This window comes from Anas acuta, chromosome 1 (assembly GCF_963932015.1).
Source record: "Anas acuta chromosome 1, bAnaAcu1.1, whole genome shotgun sequence".
Taxonomy (NCBI): Eukaryota; Metazoa; Chordata; class Aves; order Anseriformes; family Anatidae; genus Anas; species Anas acuta.
In genome coordinates, this window is record NC_088979.1 from 133,439,068 (window position 1) to 133,464,420 (window position 25,353).

The window sequence follows — 25,353 nt, forward strand, 5'->3', positions numbered from 1 at the left end:
CCTTTTTACCTCATGCATACTGTAAATGCCAGTTACCATGTCTCTAATGATCTTTCACTTGAAAACAGAACATGAAAAATTCAGACATCGCAAGAACTCCTCTAAAGATTATAGCGTATCATTTTTCTCAGGCATATAATTCATAATTACCTATTAAGAGTTAACAACTTCTTTCTGAATTCTTCAACTTCACTTTGGGTTTTCATAATCTCAGATTTATGAGCACTTAATGTATCCTTAAGATGTTGCTCCTCCTCCACAATTTCGTTCACTCTTTTTAGATGTTTTTCCTCATCCTGCATCAAAATATTTTCATTTTTAACCTTTTACCAAAAACTTTTTAGTATACAGCTATATATAAAGTTGATGTTTAAACCCATTACAATACTTCAAAACGTGTTGCAGCACAGTCTGAAGGGCATGGTGAAAAAAGCCCATCTTACACATTAGAATATCCAGCTGTTTTGTATACTTAGGCATGGCCAGCTCCAGATTTGTGACTGTACCAGACTAGAAGGTAATGCCACCAAACAAGGCAGGGATCCTAAGACTCCTACAATCCCATGGACTACTCTTTTCCTCAGTTATTCCCATAGCCCTACTAAAAAGATCCCATCTGCTGCACTTGTACGACATATTTAGCAACACCTTAGATACCTGAAATTATTTAAAAAGTATTGTTCATTAGAAGAGAAATCCTGAGGCAATCTGCATAAAAGAAAGAATCTCTGAAAAGTATCTGCAAAGGAGCAAAACACAACTGAAGTACTTTACGTAAGTCTACCCCTATATAACCCATACAACTGCTAAATTGCTAGAAATGAGGTGCCAGAATATAGCAAACCTAATGTTACATGCATGAAGACATACTGCTTGAGAATCCAGCACTAGGCAACTTGATCAAGGCCTGCTGCCACAAAGTATCTTCAGAACTTAATGTATTTCAACGCATGGGCCATCAAGTCAGAGGCTTTTGTGCATGACTGAGTCACGGTCTATTGTTATTCTCAGTAACAGAAATACGTATCTTCTTATGTATTATTTGTTTCTCTAAAAGTTCCTAGAATGTACATGTCAAATGATGCGTTTCCTCACCTCCCCTCTCCCACACACTTTGGAGCAGTTTTTACTTTATTCAAAGCACTGTTTTAGTGCATCATAAGCACAGTTTATTTAACAAGCAAAATACTAAAAAAATTAATTATGAATATTTTTTTCCATATTACCAACATGATCTTGCTGAAGTAATTAAAAACAACAAAAAATGCTATGAAAGAAGAGTTCATGCATATTATTTCCATTAAAAATCTAAATTGGCTTTCATACTAAGTTATTTTATGCCTATTTGTATTTGTGAAGCACCACAAAAATGCAAAGCACCAGCGTTATTTACTATTAATCATAAAATATGCTGGAGTCTCAGCTACATACTATTAGTTTTATCTGTAGACATATGCTGCCATTTCATATAAACTGAACACAACCCTGTACAAACAGTAATCCCAGTTTTATTTTTATTTTAAGTAATTAATAAATACTCAAATATGACAGGCTATTCCAAGGTTAAAAGAATAACGTGCAGCTGCGTTTTTTTTTTTTTGTTGTTTGTTTGTTTGTTTCTTAACTTACAAAGTCAGGACCATATTAGGCACTAGAAGAATTACTCAACAGAATTTGTGATGTTTAAAATTGTAATTTGGCGCATTCTGTCCTCTCAGCCCCACATATATTATATATGTACATTACCTTGAATAGCCCAGTAGTCTCCAATTCATCCTTTTGAATTGTTTCCCTCAGCTTGCTGACTGTGTCTATTAATTTCTGTAGATGACCACGATTATATTCCAGCTGAACATTTAGTCGCATCTTCTGATTTTCAAACTCCAGTCTAGTGAAAGTACAGTATTTCAAGCCAACACTCACAAACCAGGATAGTAACTGTGATTTTACATTATTAAAAGATACAATTTCAACTTCTACTATTTAGATATGCATTTTTTTTTGAATCTTCTACTGGATCACAGAAATTTGTATACATAGATTTCACTACACCAAATCATGGATATATACTGGAATTTATAAAAACACAGTGGTAATCCTTCTACAAATACAATATAAGGATCTAATGTGGTCACATTCAACATCAAATTTAATGCTAAAGGTTCCTGTATCTCAGGATCCTTTATCCTATGGGATAAAGATAAGTGATAGAGAGATGAGATGGGCAACAGCTACCCTAGTGCTGTGTCCAATGCCTGCACTCCCTGTTCAGCCTTAGGAGTAAGCCTCATCAGCAGACACATACGTGTATCGATTATAAGAGCCTATCTCAGCTGGGAGGTAGTAATTAAGTAACATGAGACCAGAACTTTTTAGGCCATCTTCAGCCATGCTCATCCTCTCTTAATTAAGACCTGTATTTGTTTATAGGGGTACAACAGAAGAAGCTTTCTCACTTTCTGCTGTGAGAAATTAAAGAAGTAAAAACCAAGTGGCTGCTTACAGAAAGGTTCCCTCTCAGCTGTTACTATCTGCCTCTCAGCTTTAAGCTCCTGGATAATGTACCACCAGCGCTACATCTGTTGTTCAGGCAAAAGGGCTGACAACACCAGCTTCAGGCTCTTTAGACCAAGGTAAGAATGTACTCTAGCACAGGCTTGCAGGACTAATGATAGCAAGTTAGGACACAAGCAAAACCAAAGCCGTATGTGCAGGGTAGCATACAGCCATGCAAAAAGCTGCTCTTTCCACTATTATATTAACAGCTTTCTCATCATCATTACTTCTGTTCTCACCAACATAAATAAATGATCGAATCACTTCTGTCAGGTGCTTTTAACTTCAACAGAATGAATGTACTGCACTATCTCACTGCAATTCTAGCCAAAGATGCACATTTAGCCACATTACTGGAAGACAGCCAGAGGGTCTCTTTATAAATACTGCTGAAAAGAAAATAGAGTTCAGCACTAGACATCACACTAGTCGTGTTAAAAAAAAAGAAGTGTACTTTCTATAAAGTATGCCAGGAAATGCATTGTTATCTGCCAGAAAATACCTGCTCCACAAGCAGACATTTTATTTTAACATTTTCATTCCTTAAGATACAAATTTGTGATCCTATGACATTTTCCTTCTTGAGTTGAAAGTTACCTGTAAAAAAAATAAGATGCCATTTTCCCTCAATAGCATGTTCCTATGCTGAATCACTGCATTTTACATCCAGTTCTCTAAGATTTATGACCATGACGAAGCCTTCACATCACCCTCAACTGTCATTTCTCAATGTGGATTTTAGATAACTATGCTTTAGCAACTATGCTACATTTTACCTTCAAGTTTGTTGCATAACATCTCTGGCTGTAACCGTCTAATAAACCCAAACCATGGTAGTGCCACTGCTAATTCTTGCAATGATAATATACCTTCTTCAGTCTTATGGGCTTTTGGGGTATTTCCTGTGATGGAGTTACTTGTTTACTGATGTGCGCAATATATATATATAAAAAAATGTGTGTGTATATATATATATATATATATATATATATATATATATACACACACACACACTTTTTTTTTTTAACATTTCAATTACAAATACAACCTTCTCCTATCAATCTCCTCTTGCTGTCTCACATGTTCTTGTTCATACACACGTATATTTTCTATGCCAATTTCTTCACAGAATTCCTTGAAAACAGCATCTTCAGCCTTTGAATAAATAGAGAAGGAACACAATGTTTATGCTGTTTTGCAGTCCAAGGAAGGAAAACACTTAAATAATCATCTCATGCTACAGACTACATTTTCAAGATACTTCAAGGAAACAACAAATGGAACTAAGAATCTGTACTTGACATTTTCAAATAACGCCTTCACTACAAATGCCCAATAGAAGGTGTATAACCTGCAAAATGTTAACTCCCATATAAGTTCTTCTTGACAGCGCCTGGTCATTATAAAGGCAATTGAAGTCCTTACAGTATAATAAACATCCTTAGTGTTGTCTGTGGTTTCCACTCACCTGAAGGAAAGAAAACTAAGTGGTATACAAGCTACTAGTGAGCTACAGGCTTCTTGATGTAGTTCATTTCTTCACTTTAATCCTTTCAAGTGATCCATAAATATTAATTGCTACATCCCATTTAAAGCAGAGCCACATCAAAAGAGCTGCTACAGAATCTCCCATTTCCTAATTATACAGTACATACTAACAAAAACAATGGACTGAACAACATTTTAAGACAACTTTACAGACCAAAAAAACGACTGTTTACATTGGTTTGGTCTGTAACCCTGTTTAACCAGATATCAAATGCTGTATCTAACCAAGTAATATTATTCACAGGAAACAGACAGGCAGATTTTTTTTTTTTTTTTGGAGGGAGGGGAAGGTTGTTTTTTGTTTGTTTGTTTTCCCCCAATACAAGCAGAAGAAAATTTACCTGGATTTGTGATTCTTATGGCGCAAACACTAAGGACTTCCTCAGTGTCTGAGGATGATACACATGTGCGCTCCCCCATGCCCGTACCACAACCAAGACAATATGCTGTAATTTTGGTTTCTCTTCACATGTAGAATTTCAGTCACAGATTAATTCAAGGAAGTTTCTAGCCTCTGACCCATTCTTATCAGTTTAAACTATATAATGTACTATGCACCTCACATAACTCCTGATAGTGGTGAGGAATATGTCTTTAAAAATGTACATCTACATAAGCATCAGGGTGCAGGGCTGTGGATTTCCAGATTAAACTGCACCACCCCTCTTCCACAGGATGTACCAGATTCCTTAGTATTTGGCAAGACCTATGACAAAGGTGGCTTTCAGAGAGCAGTAGAGAATAACATACTTATTTTTCAGAAACATCAGAGCTCTTATATGAATTCTAGCAGAACACACTATGAAACCCCTTTTGGTACTATATTGGGCTTTAGTTCTATTTACTTCACTGAACGCCTTCTATCTCTTCACAGTAATCAACCTTTTGAATGTCAGCTGTCTGCATGAACTGGTTCTGGAGACCATCTGAAGGGAATGAGAGGGAGCTGAGGCTATGAGATGGCGGAACAGTCTACAGAAAAGACAGCCTAGAAATCTAACCTGTTAGATCACGTAACATCTTTGAGAACATCTGTTGCTGATAAAAATGGAGAAGGAGTAAGCTTCAATGACAATAGTCATTAGCATACAATGGTCTTAAAAAAAAAAAACAACAAACAAAACCACAAAATGAAATAAAGAAGAAAATCAGTGCAATGAAGAATTTGCTGACTCAGCCACTACAATGGGCGATGAAGAGGCTGAACAGTACAGCCCAAAGCATCGCAGTGACTGGGGCTGCATCTGGCTGGCAGCTGGTCACCAGCAGCGTTTCCTGAGGTTCACATCTAGGACTGATGGATGCAGGAGCTGAGTTCATCTTCAGCAAGTTTGATGACACTAAACCGGGAGATGCAGTGCTGGTATACCCCAGGAAGAACAGGCACCAAGAGTAAATGCTGGGTGCTGCACCTGGACACACGCACAGACTGGGAGCCAAGTGGCTGAAGAGCAGCTCAGCAGACAGGGGCCTGTGGGTGCTGGTTTGCAGCAGGCTCAGCATAAGGCAGCAGCGTGCCCTGGCAACCAAGGAGCAAACTGCATTTTGGGGTATATTAAACACAGCACAGGTGTACAGTCAAAAGAGATGATTCTCCTGCTATATTAGTGTTGGCACAGCCTTATCGTGAATAGTGTGCAGTCTGGGCTCCACAATATGAAAAGGATATTAAGGCCCTTGAAAGCATCCAGAGGAGGGCAACAAAGCTGGGAAGAGGGCTGGCAGGCATGTCCTGTGAGGAGAGGCTGAGGACACTTGTGTTGCCCAGTCTAGAGAAAAGGAGCCGAGAGGTGACCTCCCTGCAGCTCCCGGAGGAGGGTAGTGCTGAGGGAGGTGCTGGGCTCTGCTCCTGGTCATCGATGACAAGATGTGAGGGAACAGCATAAAGCTGTGCCAGGGGAGGGTCAGACTAGGCATTAGGAAAAAATTATTTACTCTGAGGGTGGTTCAACATTAGAATGGGCTTCTCAGAGGGGTGGTTGATTCCCCACGCTTGTCAGCACTCAAGAGGCTGGACACTGTCTCCATTACTAGGCTTCAATTTCTGGCTAGCCCTGAAGAGAACAGGCAATTGGACTACATCACTATAGATCCCTTCCAACAGAAGGGATACATTCATTATTCACAGAAAAATACTCCAGCTTTTTCATGTCTGAGAGTATAATTTCAAAAGTCTTATCTTGCTTGTTCTTTCCCCCAGTGTAATCAAAGCACACAGAAAACACAGGTATTTGCCACTTTTTTTTTTTTTTTTTTTTTTGGAAAAAGGACTCTTTACACTGCTGCTCTTTATTTGCTTTTCAAGTATATAGTGGTGTAATGTCATCACCTAGACACAAGACCTGCAGAGTCCAGAATAAAGTATTCAAGCAGCACTGAGATCTGGTCTCAGCTCTAGAAAACAGACAGAGCTCTATTCCTGATAGCATGCGCATGCCTAATCTGTCTTTGGGTTCCAGAAGTATGGATCATCTCTTTTTTAGAAGAAGAGATAACAATTGTGTATTTTCATGTAGAAATGGGTTCAGCCATGACTGCAAAAAGAACGATTTTCAGAAGGGCAGTCACCTCTACAGACATCTGCTTAGTGCTGATTACCACAGATTTGTAAATGTTGTAGGTGTATGGAGAGTTTAAAATTGGGCTTCATGTATGTGTATGTTGTCACAGACCCATGTGAGCCAGGAAGACTTCATGGCAAAAGGTGGTCATGGTCTAGTCATGCAATCACACTCCATAATTATCTTTCTACATTAAAATATGTACATGATTTTTTCTTTTTCTTACCAAAATCTTAGACACTGGAGTCTCAGAACAAGCAAGATAAGACTTTTGAAATTATACTCTCAGACATGAAAAAGCTGGAGTATTTTTCTGTGATTTGATCCACACGGGAAGTTTGTACTGTACAGCTCTAAAGCTGTGAAATTTGGTAGACCATCTATGCTCAATACAAAGAGTAAATCATATTTAATAGCAGAGGAGGAAGGGGAAAGAGAAGAAAACGCCTATTCTTCAAACTCAGAATTATTTTCTCCGGTATCAACTGGAATTATAGCATATAGATTAGGCATAGCATCATCTAGTATTCAAAGTATATGCATTCCCTTGGTTGGGTTTGTGTTTGGCACATGTAAATCACAGAATTTTGATTTTAATGAAACTGATTTGTGAAGCTATGCTTCATACATACTAACAGCCAACTGTAAAGTAAGTACATTTCAGTTCACAGTGACCTTGGTAAGTGACCAAGGTGGAAAAGGTGGGATGATTACTGGAGTAACTGTAACCTACTTTGTAGGCTAGGTTCGTAAAAGTTTGAAGTTTTCCAAACTCTAATATGGTACAGAAAGAAATTTCTGTAGAATAACAACATAAACTGTGTGACTGTGACAGAAAAACCTACCTCATTGATTTTCTTCTGAAATTCTTTTATTTTTAATTCTCTCTGTAGTACTCCTTCATTTATCATATCATGCTGGGACTCAGTATTTACTAGTTCACTTTCCAGCTTCGATTTCTCCTACATAGAAGGGAAAAAGATGCTAATTTTTCTTAACAGGACGGTTAACTTCCTAGAAACTAACACCTTTCTGATCCAGATGAACTGTACTTTTCTGATTAAAAATACTATTTTCTTCTCAAATGCTACTTACTCACAGTTGTTGTTAATTTACATGCAATAGTTACAGTAGAGAAGCAAATTACATAAGTATCATTTAAGTGTCTGTCGAGTTAAACCAGACATTGGAAAGTTACTAAATGATAGGCCAAACTTAGTTTTTAAATCAATTTGAATTTCCGCTAATTTAGAAAAAGCCTCATTTAGATTATTTTGTCATTTAAAAATATACGTTTTAGTAATTCTTCAGTCATAACTGCTGTATGTGAAACAAATTAAGGTAAAAAACCCTACATTAGGAAGCAATACATCACTGCTGGTAATCATAGTTTATGAAGATATATACAAAAATACAATGATTAAGCATGAAAATTATAAAGGCTTAGTACTACACCATGTAGAGATTAGCAAGATGTTTCTTTTTAATAAGGTCTAATTCACTCTGTGAATATTTAAGTCGCGTCTGAGTTCCGTGACATTGAGCATGCAAGTGCTTCAAATCAGTCTCCTTACGTTTGATTTTCATTAAGTCCTAGAAAAATATTACAACAGGAGAAGAGAAAAAGCATTTAAAATGAAATTTGATGTATTGAGAAATTATTTGTTTTTCAGGTTTGTTAACTATTTAACGCTAGCCTCACTGAAAATGGCCACGTTCAAAGTAAATGCTGATATCATTGGTCACACTCGTGTCATTTCACATAGATTTATTTCTTAAAAGAAACCACAGACTTGCAAATTCCTACTCTCTGCCCTGACTCCTCATTCCACCCCAATAACTAGAGGTTTGGAGAATCATTTTATATTGACAGGTTTTTGTCTGTGCAAATGTTTTCATGTTAGCAGAATGTATTGACTTTTTTGCTACAAGTTGTAGGGTACTTTAAACACCAGTTTTTTCCTTGAAGGAATATATATATATATATATATATATATATATATTAACAACGCTGTCCTTGTTCTCCACCTCTGTGATACATGAGCCAACCCACCAGCTGAAGACAGGGACTCACAGTATATTACTAAAAACTAGAAGAGTATGAACAACTACTATATCCTGTTTACTGCTTAAGGAATCACCTTCATTTCTCCCACTCTTAAATTAAATTAGACTTTATGCCTTTTGCAGTTAAGTGCTCTTTAAGAAGCCTACCTTTAACTCATTAATCAAGCTCTCTCTTCTTTCTTTCATTTTATTCATTTCTTTATCATCCCAACATCTGGCTTTGAATCTTAAATCGCTTGATCCTCCAGAAATCACCCCAGATTTCAAAAATAAAGTTCCATCAAGCGCCACTGTCTGCAAGTAAAAATTAGTAAATAACTAAATAAATTCTTAACACAAAGCAGTGAACTAGTGCAAAATAACATAGTTAAACAAGTGACAAACATATTCTTGTTGGACTCTGTATTCCAAACCCATTGATATGAAATATACTAAGCCACAAAAAAGCCTGCTGCTTATGGCTTGGGTCACATTCTGTTATTATTACAACAGATCGGAAAAGGAAATGAAATCCTGTGATTTCCTTGCATTTAAGAAGTTTGAGACATTCCTGTATGTTAGTAATTTACGTTGTGGCCAGGTCAGTAGAGCAAAACAAGCAAGGTGATAATGGAAGGAAAACTCTACAGCTGGAAGAGTGACTACCTCATTACAAACAGAAAACTTCAGTCTTAGTAAGGAACGTTTTTTTTTGTGTGAGTCATCTCAATTTCAAGCAACCCAGATGCTACGCTCACCTTCAACTTAAAGCTGTTCTAACCAAGATTTTTAAAAGCTTTATTAAGTGTATAAAAGTGCTCCACAGACAGTGACAGAAATAGAGATATGGCAAAAAAGAAAAAACTGCAAGATACAAAGAAGCTGTTTCATCTGTCTACAGTCTATATCTGCAACTATCATATTCTTAAAATATTTTTTTAAAGCATTTCTTCACAGAAAAGCTATCAAGATATTCGTATTTTTAAAATCATCTATTTTACAAGCAGGTTTATCCATTTTTCCTCATCTTTCCTTTTATCAACAGAGGACTATGTCAAGAAACAAGCCTGAACGCTAACTAACAGTCTTCTCTAATTTGCCTCCTTTACCTAGGAAATCATTTAAATATACTACTATAGAGAGAAAAATGCAAGCATGTAAAATACCTGGCTATTTGTTTATGTAGGAATAGACTAGAGAGCAAAGCATCATTTTATGTTTATCTGCAGTATTTTGTAGGATGTTCATAGAATAAATATTTAAATGGCATTAAATACCTAACATACAGAACAAAATTCAACTTCTTACTTTCAACCTCACTGGTCCATCAAATGCTATTTGTCTTGCTTCTTTAACTGTTTCACAGACCAAGCCATTCCCACTCACAAACTGAATTACTTTTTTCAGTGGATCAAATGGAGTTTGTACAACATCCACCAGCATTTTAGCTCCTTTTATCTCTCTTAACTTCTCATTAATTGGCTTAACCTGTAATGCAAATATGCAGTGTTTAAAATTCACATTGTAATAGCAAACCATATCTAAATCTCAGTGGTCTGGGGACAGGATGTACAAATCAAAATAATGGGTCACTCAGTCACTACAGAAGTAGGAACAGATCTGTTTTTCATGTTCTGTGTACAAAACAGTCCTGAAACCTGTAAAGCCTCACTTTCAACAGACCCTTGTGCTCATGGGGACTTCAACCAAGCAGCTCTCTGCTCAATGGACAACACAGCAGGACATAAGCAATATAGGAGGCTCCTGAAAATCATGGACAACTTCCTCACCCACATGTGGGAGGCATCTGTGAGGAGAGGTGCTCTGCTGGACCTCATACCAACAAGGACAGGCTTGATGCGAAAGATGAAAGCAACTTCGACTGCAGTGACCCTGTGATAGGAGAGTTCAGGATCTTAAGAGGAGAAATTAGGTCAAAAAGCAAGATGATGACACTGGATGTCAAGAGAGTAGACCTTGGTCCCTTTAAGAATCTGCTTGGAAGAGTCCCATGGGACAAGGCCTTGAAGGGAAGAGTGGCCCACAAATGCTGGGTAATTTCAAGGATCCCCTCCCTCCAGGAGAGGTCTATACCAACATGCAGTAAGTCAAGTAAAAATGGCAGGAAGGCTACAAGGACTAACAAACGGAAGTATACAGAAGATGGAAGCATGGACACAAGACCTGGTAGGAAAAGAGAGGCACTATGCAAGCACACAGATTACACTTAAGGAAGACAAATTCCAAACAGAATTGAGTATGTCCAGGGATGCCAAAGGAGGAGCTTCGGTAAGTGTATAGATGGCAAAAGAAAGATGAGGGAAAACGCACACTTTCTGCTGAATGAGGCAGAGGACCTCGTGACAAATGGTATGATAGAAGACCTCCTTTACCTCAGACTATACTAGCAAGACCAACCTTCAGGAACACCAGGTCCCAGACACCAGTTGAAGGCTTAAACAAGGAAAACATGCCCTTGGTCAAAGATCAGGTCAGTGAATGCTAAAGCAAACCAGAAATACAGAAGTCCACGGGCTCAGATGGGATGAACACACAAGAGCTGAGGGAACTGGCTAATGTAATTGCAAGGCCACTTTCAATAACATTTGAACAATCATGGTGACTGGGAGAGACGCTTGAGGACTGCAGGAGAACAAACATCTTTCTCATCTTCAAAAGAGACCAAGAAGGAGGACCCACAACACTACAGGCCAAACAGCTTCACCTACAACCCTGGAAAGGTGATAGAGCAACTAATTCTGGAATCCATTTCCAGGCACATGAACAAGAAAGTAACCAGGAGCAGTCAGCACAGACTCACCAGATAGCCCTCCACAATGAAACGACTGGCCTGGTGGATGAGGGGAGAGCAGTGGATACTGTCTGCCTGGACTTCAGTAAAGGCTTTTAACCCTGTACCCAGCATGATCCTCACAGACAAGCTGTTGACGTATGAGCATTCAGTGAGGTGCCCTGAAAACTGGCTGAACTACCAGGCTCAAAATGGAGGAGGCCGGAGGCCAGTAACAAGCTATGTATCCCAGCAGTCAGCACTAGGATGTTCCTGCTGAACCTCTTCATTAATGACCTGGATGATGGGGCAGGGCACACCCTCAGCAAGTCTGCAAATGGCACAGAACTGGGAGAAGCGGCTGACAGACCAGAGGGTCATGCTGCCACCCAGACAGAGCTGGACAGGCTGGAGAACTAGGCAGTAAAGATCTTCATGACATTCAGCTGAGGGAAATGTTAAGTCCTGCCCCTGGGGAGGAATAATCCCATGCTCTGCAACACACTGAGGGCTGACAAACTGGAAAGCAGTCCAGCAGAAAAGGACCATGGGGTCCTGGTAGACACCAAGTTTAGTATGAGCCAGCAAAGTGCCTTTACAACAGAGAAGGCTAATGGTATCCTAGACTCAACTGACAGCACTGTGGCCAGCAGGTCAAGGGAGATTATCCTTTTCCTCCCCTCAGCAGTGCTGTGGGAAGTATTGTGTCCAGGCCTGGTCTCCCCAGGACAAGAAAGATATAGAGCTACTGGAGTGCAGCAAAGGACTGCTAAGATGATTAAAGGGACTGGAATGTTCTCCTGTGAGGAAAGGCTGAGATACCTGGATCTGTTTAGCCTGGAGAAAAGAAGGCTCAAGGTGATCTCAACAGCATGTACAAATACCTGTAGAGACAGTATAAAGAACAGAGACAGGTTTTTGCACTGAGGTGCCCAGTGCCAGGACAAGAAGCAACAGGCACAAACAGAACACAGAAGGTTTCACCTGAACACTAGGAAGCCCTTCTGTGCTATGGGTCACAGAGCAATGGACTAAGCTGCCTAGAGAGGTCGTGGAGCCTCCCTTCCTAGAAGCAGTCAAGAGCTGTCTGCACATAGCCCTGGGAAATGTGCTCTACATGGCCCTACTTTGGCAGAGTGGTTGGACAAGAACACCTCCAGGTCCCTTCCAACCTCAACTGGTCTGTGATAATACTTCACAAGGCATAAAACATCTAAATATATAGGCAGAAGAAGGGTCTGAATCTCATCAAGAGCATGTAATGTTTTGAGCTTTACAGTCGTTCTCAAACCATGTTTGCTTTACTGTAGCACTTAAGCCTGTTTTAGTTAGCTTAAAGGAGACAGTATCAAGATTTACAAGTGTATTAAGTTGCTGATAACAGGAAAAAGAAAGATGTACTTACATCAAGGTAATCCAAAGCAAGAAAAGTTTCGGGTTCAGCTCGTTCTTGTTTTAGGAACCGAATGCAATCTCTTGCTGTTTTTTCTGTGGCAACAACAATAGCAGTCATGTATTTGCTGAACACTTTGGTGACAGCAAGCTGGTATTTTTTATGAATAGGGTGGCACAAGTCAAGCAGTCTTCCAAACTGAAGATAAAAAATATGGAGAAATAAAAATGTAATTAGTAGTCATCAGTCCAAATGGCAAAGTATGACTTCAAAATCCGAAAACATTTAATTTCTTCCCCTAAGGTGACAGTTACATACATCTTATTGCATTACTTGCAATCTTTAGCACGTACTTTTAGAAGTACAACAGAGTGACAATAGTAAAATTGGCTACGCATCTTTTTTGGCTGGAATGAAAGTGCCTAATACAGTACGATCTTTGACTGATAAGATCCTATATAAATAGAATGGCTAACTGGAAAATGACAGCAAGAAAGACTAAACGGCCTTACTGTAGTTTCAACTCAAAAAAGAAGTTAACTCCTTATAATAGTAGCATGAAAGAGAGTCAAAACTGCTTTTCTTGTACTGTGCAGTCCAAATAATTAAGCCTATTTTGCCTTATATTGAAGTATCACCTCCAGAGATAAAATTAATTCCAAGTGCATACTAACTCCACAGAATGACAGTAAATCTAAATGACAATAACCAGATTATTTGCCACAGATCAAAACAAATTAAAAAAAAAGTATGATCAGATACAGGTATTATCAGATTATCACTGTGATGCAATAAACAACCACCTGCTACCAAAAAGCAGTTACAAATTCTAACTATTCTTTCAAGTTCTGTAATACGCTCGCTTTTGCTCTTTCAACAGCTGTTCCCACCCACGAGAACTCTCACCTACAAGAACTTCAGTTCTTTGCTGTGTATGTTCCCTAAAGATCTTTAGTTCTGTTCCTGTAATTTTAGTTACAGTTGAACTTTCCCTGAAAAAATTAAATCCAATGCACATTCTGAACATTGTAGTCTATAATTTTATTGAAGAACAATTTTCCTGCTTGTTCACATATAGCTACTGGTCTCCTGCATTTCTATGATTTTATGTTTATCATCAAATGATAACAGGAAGACTGTATGTGAGCATGTGAGGAGCTGTATGTGATAGGTCATCCACAGCATTATCTGATGTATAAATAATATAATTTACAGCAGATCAAATTGTAGCCTATTATGATCTGCTCTTTTACCCTTCTCCTGGTAAATGCTTTCAATTCTCTGAAACAAAAAGAACAATTGCAAGGATAACACCCAACACTATAAACGTCTTCGTTTAGTTTCCTCATTTTCCTCAGTTTCATCAACTTGGATGTTCCTGTCTGCAACTCAGGCATGTGATGTTTCAGACACTCAGAACTATACAGAGGCATTTGAGTCCAGGTGTAATGCCAGATTTCTATGGGAATAAATAATGGCAGCCTAACAAGCTAAAAACAGTAACCTTGCCAATTAGAACTACTAGCGTAGGAATGACATTTTGAAAATTAAATTGTAAAAACTGTAGTAAGCTGTAAAGTTCACTATGTTAATCAGACAAAACCATGAGAAGTGCCATGTGGCATTTACACTGCAGGACTCATGATTGCTGGGTGGCTATTCCAGTACCTGGAATGTTCACTGACCATTAAAAAAAAATATATCTTTCCAGAATAGAAACTTTAACACAGATTTAATGTTAAATGTTAATGTTCAAAATGTTTTGAAACAATAAGGCATTTGTATTATTATTTTTTTTTTTTTGCCTTTGAAATCCAAAAGACCAACGCCAAAATTTCCTCTAGTTCTGACTGAGGACTTAGTGGACTATCAATCAGATGAAACCTGTCATGACCTTTCATCCTGAGACTTTGATTTGGATTGTGTTCAGTAATCTAGAATTAATACATCAAAGGAAGCAGCTCAAAGCAACTCTGCTGCCTCACTTGCTACTGTTTTAAGTTATCCACTTTCTATTTCCAAAGCCATTGCATTGGTGAGTACTCTAAGTCTGCAGCTCTTGAAGGAAAATGACAGAACACCTAGGACACCAGCTCTCCCCTAGGTGAGCAAGGTATCACCAGTATGGTCCAATTCTTGTCATATAGGGATACAATGTAAAGAGAAAGCAAAAAGAGACATGCAGTCATTCTTCTGATTCTTTTTGAACATCTTGTGAGCATGTATTATAAAAATCTGAAGCCAACACTTGCCACACGCTGAGGTTCTGTCAAAGACAAATAAGCAGAGCATAACTGAGAAAAAAATAAAATACTATGTTATTATGGCTGCACTAGGAAGCAGAGATGTCAACTTCTAAACATTTTTTTTGTTGTTTTTCCAAAATGGAATTCCCAGCTTCATCTCAAATTTCAAATGAGTATGCATACCAAAAAGGACTGAGTATACTGAGGTATACCCAGGGAGCAACTATTCAGTTGATTAGATTTATTAAAGAGTTCTTACTTGGAGTTGCTTCCAGAGTCAGAATAATTATCTTCAAAAGTATCTATAAAAGAGGTGTAGACATACCTCAAAGCATTCAATCAATTTTGGTAAATATCTTGAGATCTCGAGATAACTCAGAATACACAAAACACTGACATTATTGGTGGGTGATTTAAGTAAAGCATAGTATTTGATAAACAAACCATTTGTGAACAGAAGTCTGGAGTATTGAGAACAATCTGGGGAAAAAAATGGGAACAAATGCACCTGGAGTATTCTTCCTGGGATAAACAGGCTTAGAGCTGATCTTCCCATTCATTTGTTCAAAGTAAGCAAGTCAGTATGTTTTAGTATAGACAGTCACAGTTTAGAATAGGAAAAAAAAAGTCACACTCCATAAAAAGCACACAAGCGATCAAAACTTTTTTGATGCAAGTACTAGTCTGTTACTGGAATCTCTGAAAAATAATGACAGCAAATGCTCCTCTTTCAGTAGTACTCTTTTGCCACGTGCACTTAAGCAGGCCTGAAGCTTAACATAACATACAAGAGAGTCCACTTTACTCTAGCTGCTTACACAGTCTTAAACGGAACTCTCAGTTCCAAATTGTAATATAAGGCCTCTAAGTGAGGTCATTCAATTACCACAGAATCTGGATACAGTCTTCTGAGACTTTCCAGCAACTCTGCTCTCATTTGCTGACGCTTTCCTTCGTGGTAATCGATTTTGGCATTCTGCAGTTCACCAACTATTTTGTTCAATTCTTCATTCACTTCAGCCATTCGTATTGTTGAGTTTTCTATTTCCTTAGTAAGTGTTTCTTCCTGACGTTTTTTCTCTGCCAGTGACTCACTTTGAACCAAAGCAAAGGGAGGAAAGCAGTTTACTGTTTCATTTATACAAGCTTTTGGTTTATAAAATTAAAATCATTCCATGGCCACAGACTATAAAACAATCATTAGAAGTCTTTTAGAATCTGTAAGAAGTCACTTACTGAGCTGCATTCTATAGCACAAGCTATTGCTAAGGTTTCCAAATTGAGTTCCAGTGTGAATTTATGACTGCAATATGAAACGCCATTATTGTATCCACCATCAATAAAAGGTCTGATATTGTAAAGCTATGAAGGACTGAAGACTCTCATTCAAAACTATGACTCACTTCATGCCAATGCAAAGTCATCAAGGCTTTGCTAAACTCCACTACACAATACTTAATTAAAATAATTTTGCATCACAGTTGCAATGGGTTTGCTGCTATCTGAACATAGCAAAACTTTGTTCAGTGCATACACAGCACCGCTAAGCCAAAGTGCACGATATAGATGCATAGGAAGACAACAGGCTGGGAGAAATCTCTGAAGGTATCTATTCTGAACTGCAGAGAACAGGGCTAACATCAAAGCTAGATCGGGTTGGTCAATGTAGGGCTTATGTACTTTTATTTCACAAAGAGTGAAAATCAGGTACAAAACAGAGAACAAGAACTGAGCTGTGCTCCTAATACGGTGTCAATATTAACTTGTTTCTAGAGCAGCACAACTACAACACTGCCCCTATTCTCTCTCTCAGAATTTCTACACTAATAGCCCCAAACCCTACATGTAGTGATGTAATTTGCACACATACAATAAATTAGAAGCGATTATAATAATGTTTCAAACAACATACGGGTGTCATCATATTTCCTACTTATTTTGACAGCTAAAGTAACAAGAAAAATTAATACCACAGCAGAAGAATTTGAAAATACGTTAACATACAAGAAATCTAATTAGCTTTTACTTTTTTAAACATACATGCATAACTTGGTGTACTCTTCCAACTTCTCTATTCGTCTTTTATGCTCTTCTATCTGTTCCACAGTCTGTTTAATGTTTTCCTATGAAATCACAAATAGAACGTGTTAAGAATCAAATGATTTTATTTATTTATTTAACAGCAATATATAAAGCTCTTAATTCCAAGTAAGTACTGAGATGCATCTTTTCTTCCTTGTAAGTATTTCATGCTGACGCAACAGCATCTCTTTTCAATAGCAGATTAAGCTATTCATTTGCTATGAACAGCAAAAATAATTTTACCTTGCTGGAGACGTTACTGTACTTTTCATGTTTGGCAACAGTTTAGAGAAAGCCTCTTCAGCACAAAGAATCACGACACCATCAGTGGGATAATTTTACAGTGTTAGTAAATTGTAGGTGTTAAAACAAGAAATGTGCTTTGCAAGAATAAAAGCTTTTTCCTAATCCCACACAAAAACATTGTACTAGCAAAACCAAAGCAACAACAAAACAAGCCTTTTCAACTACTCAAACTGAATAAAAACACACACTACATCAAGTGAAAAAAAAATACTTACACATTTTATTAAGTCATAACTTCCAAAATCCTTGTGACCTATTGTTTTGTTTCAAAGCACGTTATGCATCTCTATCATCTCTAATTTTAAATCTGTTGGTCTCCTTCTACTCCTTTCTATTTTTTTAAAGGCATGTAACATTTTCTAGCAATGCACACTAATGATATTTTGATATCTATATTTGAAGGAGGTAAGAGAATTGTTATACAAAAATAGAGAAGCACAAAGTTCCAATTTATTTTAATAGGAATTTCATATATATACACACATGAGTAATACCAACTCTGAATGGTAAGACATACATTTTATGAACTCTCAGCATCCCTTATGTCCTTCTCAACACTAAAACGGAATTTGTGGTGCACAAGGAATAGAATTTCACTTTTAGTTAGTAAATAGTTTATTCTGGTACCTTGTGCCTCAATGAAAAAAGCATCCTATCAACAGCAAATGGATGTACAAGCATTAACTTAAATACGATGGCAAGAACGACTTTACACCCTCAAGCTATCATGTAAAATGTAGGCTTTTCTATACAAGCAAAATTACATTTAGAACAATTAGATGTAAGGACCTCTAGAAATGGTAACATCCTGTCTGATGGACTTTTGAGTTTTCTGAGTTCTGAGCAACTGTAAAATGCTACAGCCAGTGTTCACAAAATAAAATCTGGTTGCATGGGCCCATGCAACTATTCTCTGAACAAATATACAGGTCATTTTGTTAAACTTGTTGCAATACGAAAACTATACAAAACACTCACAATCAATCTCCTTTGCTAAGGATTTGCGATAAAGCACTTTACGTATTTATATAGACATTACAGGTACAGAAACAGAACATTTTTCTCTTTAAACGTAATTCTAGCTTGATACAAGTACCTCAATTTCTTTTTTCTTTCTCCTGTTAAGTTTCATCCTTTCTTGATCCGCTTTTTGCTCCCACCGAAGTTTTTCTAGCTGCTGGGTTAGCGTAGCCACTTTCCTTCTTGCTATTTCCTTTAGCTCTTTATAGCGCTCCAACTGGGAAAATAACAAAAAATTTCACACCACTGAAAGTGGGATGGCTCATGGTTTTATATCCTCAGTTAGTAATTACCTACCTTATTAAAAAAAATATTACAAAAGCCACATAATTTTTAGTCATTCCAGCTATTAATTCCATTATCAGCAATTATATTAAATTAAAGGAAGAGTCAATTCAAAGCTTACACTTATTTAAGACCACAGACAAGAAATATTTAAACTTAAAACAATTTTTGTCTTCCAGGAAAGTTCATAAAATTGACAGTACTTTACAGCAAACGGTAAGACAGAAGTCTTTGCACAGGCCAAAATTTGTGCAGATTTACTATAACACCATTCTTATTACAACATTTCTACATTATCAAATACATACTTTTAAGGTTAACATATGAAACAACACTTTAAGCAATGCCGCAAAGTTACAACTGATTTGACAAATGTGTCTAAAGTGCAGAACACAAAGATTCACATGCTAAAATAAGCAATCCCTCAGGTTCTCCATTAATTGATCAGAAAATATTTTAAGGAAGAGACAGTGGAGAAGAGAAGCTAGTACTTGGTTTTAGAAGGGTTTTGTCACCAAATGGTTGCAAAGATAGCTTTCTAAAATGTGAATTTACTGTAAAATGATTCGGTACTTCCCTTCTAAAACTTGAAATAAGCTCACTTGTGAGTATCTCAGTTTTAGATTCTGACCCACATTGGATGGGATTATAACATGATCTTGTTTGCATTTTTGTTTTCATTTTCCAAATTGAAAACAGATTTCAGCAATATTTAATTTCTCAAAATGGATCCCCTCAGCCCAAGACCCTACCAGATATTTTCTCGCCTTCATTGCTTCTTTCAATAGAATACCTTCTCATATTGCTTAGAAGACTACACACCCTGAGATATGTACCATGTCTAATGTCAGAACAGGACATTTCTAATATTCAGATTTCCTAGAACTGTTCCCTGCTTGGAACTTCCCAGGAACCTGCCTGTTTTTTCCCCCTTCTACCAGAAAGGAGACAGCCCACTACCCCAAAAGGCTGCAGCATCATTTCTTATTTATCTGATTAAGAGTCCCTGAATAAAAGCTAAAATCTTGTTTTTGTTTGAACACAACAGCAAGTACATTAGAAATCACAGATTCATCAGTGTGGATTTCAGACTTCACTAGTAAACAACACTTTGGCTTTTGTTCTCCCAATTCACCTGACTTTCTCTCAGCTCAATATCTACTGCTCTCTGCAATATCTCCTCTTTAGTTTTCTTCTCAAATTCTCTCCACGCCTTCTCAGTTTCATACAGTTCTATCTCCAGGTCTTTTATGTTCTGCTTTTCCTTATCACAGTATTTCTCCTTGTCCCTCAGAAATTTTTTAGACATTTCTATTTTCTTGATTTGGTAGGAGGTGTTTTCTTTTGCTTTTATATAGAGGGCTCTATGCTGAACCAGTGACACTTGAAGAGTCCTAAAGGAACAAAAAACAAAACCATCCCCTCAAACAAACATACAAATCAAAAATGGTTGCCAGCTGCAAGGCTACATACCCACAGATGATTTTTTTTATATTTTAATATCCATGGAAAATATAAATGTAAGTGAAGTATAACAGTCTAAAATCTCATGGCAAACACATTATTTCTATAATGAAATTACTGAAAACATTGGGAAGGATGGTACAACCCCAATATCTAGTTATTACTTTATGCTACTATGGAAGTCAGTTCGTAGCAGTTAGAGATATCACACTACCTGCTTCAGCAGGAAATGCCTGCCTTCCAAGCAATTCCCTTAAAGACTGTGCTTTAACTATCAGAGAACTTGATTGGAAAACTTACTTCATTTCTCCTTCCAAGCGCTGTTGGTCTCTATTTAGTACACCAAGCACTTTTTTCTTGGCTCTAAATTCATTTTCTGCTGTAGCAAGAGAATCTTTCTTGATACTAGCCTCCATATTCTTTTCATCCAAACTTTTTTTCATAAAGTCAATGTTTTTTTCATTGTAATAAAGCTGGAAAAGCTGTAGCTGTATCCTATTTTCATGCATTTCCTTGATGAGCATCTGGTAATGATCTGCCTACCAACATTAAAATTTTTAGTTCAAAACAAGATTTTAAAATAACCAGAAGTCTAATTTCAAGTCCAAAGTGGTATCGGCTAACACACCAGCTATAATTCATGTAATGTGTACTAATCAAAACTCAGATACCTAAGTCAACCCTTAAATTAATTATCCTGGCAAATCTACCCTTTAAATTATCACATTTTTATAAGTATATACTTACAAGTACAGAAAATTACATATATTAAAGCATATTGAAAAAATACTGTATGAATAAAGTGAATTTTAAAAAACATATCTAAATTCTTAAATGATGTAACATTACGCAGAAAAATTAGGCAATTTGAGTTACCTCCTCTTTTTCCATCTTTGCTTGTTTGCGTTCTGCTGCAATACTTTTTTTCTTGTTATAATTAAAGTGTGCATCCTCTTCTGCTTGCTCCATTTTTTTCTTTTTTCTTTCATATTCCTCAGCATATTGCCATGAATTACTGATTTGTTCAAAAAGTTGAGTTCTTTCCTTTGGCTTCTTCATTGCAATCAGTTCTACTGTTCCCTACAACAAAATTGAAAAAAAAAACAAAAAAACAACCTGCAGATTATTATGCTATGTAATGTGAATTTCTTCTCCATAAGTATATAATGAAGATTTATCTCCTGATATTTTAAGGGTTAGCATAATTGTAAGTATGTACTTTTAGATTCAACCCCAAAGTATAGAAACAAAAGGACTACAACCTAGCCACTTCATCTGATTACATAATTTTATAATACCAGTAATTGACTAACAGAAACACCTTCAAACAAAATCTACCTAAACAAATCAGTGAGCAGTATCAGAAAGCCAAAATTAAATCTCATTAGTCTCTTTAAAGGAACTGAAAGTAATTTTCAATGAAAAATAAGGTAACAAGATTTTAAATAACAGTTTCAAAAGCTTAATAGCTGAAGTCAGTGCACTAGAAAATTCTGTAACTCCCAAAGTTAATGGGTGCACATTTTTTATCCATACATTAGCTACTCAAATCTTCGCTGACCTGAAGGAATTTCAGTAAACTGTATGACTTATTTTTTTCATTGGTGGGCAAATGCCCTCACCACAGTAAGTATTATCACAAGAAGCATCTATACCTACTCCTTCTATAAGAGGGAAAAAATTAGTTCTTCCTTTGGAATTTTACATCCATAGTTCAGTAAATATAATGAAACAATCCCATGAAATGTATTTATCATAAGCACGTGACATTTCTGACCAGTATCACTAAATACTTCTGAAGCAATAAATCAATAGCATTTTCAATCCCTAAATCTTAACATAGATGTATAAATTTTCATTTATCTTGACTAACAAGGAAGTTATGTGATGCAATAATCTTTTTCTAGCACTAAATTCTAAATTCATAAAATAAACATTTCAAAATCTAAGAATCTTTAGTTTTAGTTTTCTTTAATTTTTAGATTTTTTTTTAAATTTTTAGTTTAGAAGTCTTTAGTTTTAATCACCCAAGTCCTGGATTTCTTCCAAAATACTTTCTTTCTTACTAATACACACATGTACACAAAAATCCATAATTTACATTTCACAGTCTTACAATTCTTAAATGAGATCAGGATAAAGTTTATTGGATTTAAACTATCTAAGTCTATCAAATTAGAAAACCAGCTTGACTATTAAATAGATACCTGTTACAGATATAAAATAATCTCAGAAATTTGTTTGCTTTACAAAATACCTTAAATGCTCACCTGAAAAATAAGACAATTCCTAGCTTTGACAAGTATGCCTATTTTTTCAAGCTCAGATATGTAAGTAGATCGGGTGACTGTTTTATCATTGAAAATAAATTCAGAACAACTATCTAAAGGAAGAAAGAAGAAATAATCACTGTAAAATGGCTATAAGACAAAACACATAGGTAAAATTATTCCGCTTATATTTCCCCCTAACCGAGCAACTTCCTCAAAGAAGAAAATGGATTTCAACTATTCCCTAAGTCATTTCAGTAACTTCACTCTTCTGTACTGAAATTCTAGCTGCGTGCTTACAAAAGGGTAACAGATGCTTAAGGGCTTGTACTTCCAGCAAGGCATCACACTCTAGTTTTTAGACTATGGAGTTTCTACACCATATATGTATTCCTAATGAAAAATCTACAGATCAAAAGTACAGAGCAAATAGCATATTCATGGTTTAGTTAATTTTTAACTTCGCCCTTCCTGTTTTTTCCATGCAGTTTTTCAGTGCACTTTTCAATGCTATCAAGATGCTGCTGATGGACTGTAAGAAGTATTTCAAGACTCATGGGCTCAATTTAACCAAACATGACAGGGTATTAGGCATTTGAAACTGAAAGTTAAAATTCCTGGTCTCCATTTTTTTATTTATCAGTCAGGTACAGAATATACCTCCAGAAGAATCTACTACGTACCACGGATAACTCTTGAAAATGTTTTTTCTTCCCCATCTTCTTCACAATATACTATCTTTACACTTGCTGTAGAAGAAACTGGTTTTCCAACATGTGCTCCATGAATAAGTTCTCGAACACTTTTAACTCGCAAGTTAGATATCTTTTCACACATAACAAAACTAACAGCATCCATTATGTTAGATTTTCCTAAAGAAAAAAAAAAAACACATGAAAAAACATAAAACAGCGAGTTTAACATGGCAGAAATTAAGAGATTTGATTAACAATTAACTTAAAAAAAAAAAACACATGTAGATACAAGTCTATATTAATTCTAATTCTGCATTCCACTGAGGAAAAAAAAATATTATACAGAATGAAGAAATCCATTCCTAAGATGCAACATACTGGCAGCAGATAAGCCTATCTGTAATAAAAATCACAACTAAACTGTTATATCCAGCCTTTTAGAACTAGTTGAACCAATTTTACACAGGCATTTCTAGAGGTCATTAAACTGAACTAGCAACATCATAATCCTCACAGTTTCCTTTACATTATTCCACAGTTTCCTTATATATATTATTCTATATTATATAATTATTATATAATGCTGTCAGAGAGTTCTGCTGTGTAAGGACTCTTTCACATAATAATAGCCTTTGCCCTAGGACTGTGGTGTTCTGGAGAACACAAGTACTTTCCCACATCCATTCACCGCAACAATAGAGTTTTCTGAAAATACTCCTTAGACTAAAAAAGAAATCTCTTCATTGAATCCTTTTTCCTTTAGTATTGATCATTTCTATTGACAATTTAATTAGCATCTGTCTTTAACCTTGCTACTTTAGCAATAATTTGACTAATTTACCAGAATATCAAAAAGGGATTAATATCAGAGTGAAAATAGAAGGAATAAAATGTAATTCAGATATCACACAACTTTCCCATTATTTTTTCCTGAATCATCTATAAGATTCACCTCAAACAGTGCCCGGAAAAAAATATGCAGTTTTGAGACTTGCAAATATTTAAAATTGAGGATAGGACAGGATGATTCAGGATATGATAATGAAGCTAACTGACAATAGCTAGCTATTTACATTCATTGAACACACTCCAATTAAAATAAGAAAAGGAACATCAGGATCTAAAAGCTAAATCATAAATTAAATCACTAATATACTGGGGAACTAAGACCAAAACCCCCATCTTTGTGGTTCTTCATCAGGACATCTCACACTGCATATCACATTGCTCTCAGTCAAATAAAAGATTAAATCCCATTTTTCAAATGCAGCTTTCAAAATTTGGTTTGCTTCTGCTGAAAAGTTCCACCACCCAGTGCATAACAACGCTGAGTCACATCTACAAGCAAAGGCTCTTGTGGACTAAAATACCATAAGCAAAGTAGCAGCCATCCCAAATGGCTGCTCTCTCCCCTCGGAAGTGCTTACTCATAAGGCAAAGACTACATATTCTAACCAAGAAGTGTCTTTGCATTACTACACTTCACAACCCTAAGCATTAAAGATGCCTTTACTTCAGGAAAAGAATAGGGAAAACTAGAAATCCACCTCTCTAATTGAAGAAGCAATGGCAGCTCAGAAGCTTCCAAAAGAAGGTGTATGTAAAGGGATTTGAAGCAGGCCCACAAGGTCTACCTTGCCCTGGGCCAAACCTTGCAACTCAACAGCCTGCTACTGCCATCCTTATCCACTCAGCCCCTACTGCTCTACCAATACACCTACTACTTTCTCCTCATTAGGCCCCCAGAGCTAAACATGGGAAAGCAGAGCAACCAAAACCTCTATCTTTGTATCTACAGTGAAGAAGACTGTCTGCCCCCAAGCCCTGCAGCACACCACTACCTGCTCCGTTGGGCCCGATGATGCAGTTGAACCTCATGAAGGGGCCAATGACCTGCTCCCCCCGCCAGGACTTGAAGTCCTTCATCACCAGCAGCTTCAGGTAGCCCATCCCTGCAGGGACACACACAGCCCACAAACCTCCCGCACAATATCTTTTTTTTTTTTTTTTTTTTTTTTTTAAATTAGGTTATGTGCCGAGACCGAGAGGAGGAGAAAAGCTCACGCCGCCTCGCCCCTCAGTAGGCGTCG

At 36.8% G+C, this 25,353-nt stretch overlaps 1 protein-coding gene across 3 annotated transcripts in view; it reads right to left on the reverse strand.

Annotated features, from left to right (window-relative positions):
- Positions 1-25,343, reverse strand: part of SMC1B (structural maintenance of chromosomes 1B) — a 35,883-nt gene extending 10,540 nt beyond the window's left edge. For 2 of the 3 annotated variants that reach the window (XM_068657906.1, XM_068657889.1), the window contains exons 1-17: positions 25,105-25,341; positions 23,252-23,440; positions 22,569-22,681; positions 21,175-21,378; positions 20,599-20,837; positions 19,970-20,228; positions 18,626-18,766; positions 17,182-17,264; positions 16,028-16,235; positions 12,908-13,093; positions 10,020-10,199; positions 8,880-9,026; positions 8,121-8,258; positions 7,511-7,627; positions 3,605-3,711; positions 1,747-1,888; positions 151-296 (exon numbers count right to left, since the gene is read on the reverse strand). In XM_068657906.1, coding sequence (XP_068514007.1) covers positions 151-296; positions 1,747-1,888; positions 3,605-3,711; positions 7,511-7,627; positions 8,121-8,258; positions 8,880-9,026; positions 10,020-10,199; positions 12,908-13,093; positions 16,028-16,235; positions 17,182-17,264; positions 18,626-18,766; positions 19,970-20,228; positions 20,599-20,837; positions 21,175-21,378; positions 22,569-22,681; positions 23,252-23,440; positions 25,105-25,213 — 2,708 coding nt within the window. In that variant the 5' untranslated portion in view covers positions 25,214-25,341. Of the gene's footprint in view, positions 1-150; positions 297-1,746; positions 1,889-3,604; positions 3,712-7,510; positions 7,628-8,120; positions 8,259-8,879; positions 9,027-10,019; positions 10,200-12,907; positions 13,094-16,027; positions 16,236-17,181; positions 17,265-18,625; positions 18,767-19,969; positions 20,229-20,598; positions 20,838-21,174; positions 21,379-22,568; positions 22,682-23,251; positions 23,441-25,104 lie in introns of all 3 variants that reach the window. The other variant, XM_068657898.1, reaches the window with a different exon arrangement.
- Between the last annotated feature and the right edge of the window lie 10 nt (positions 25,344-25,353).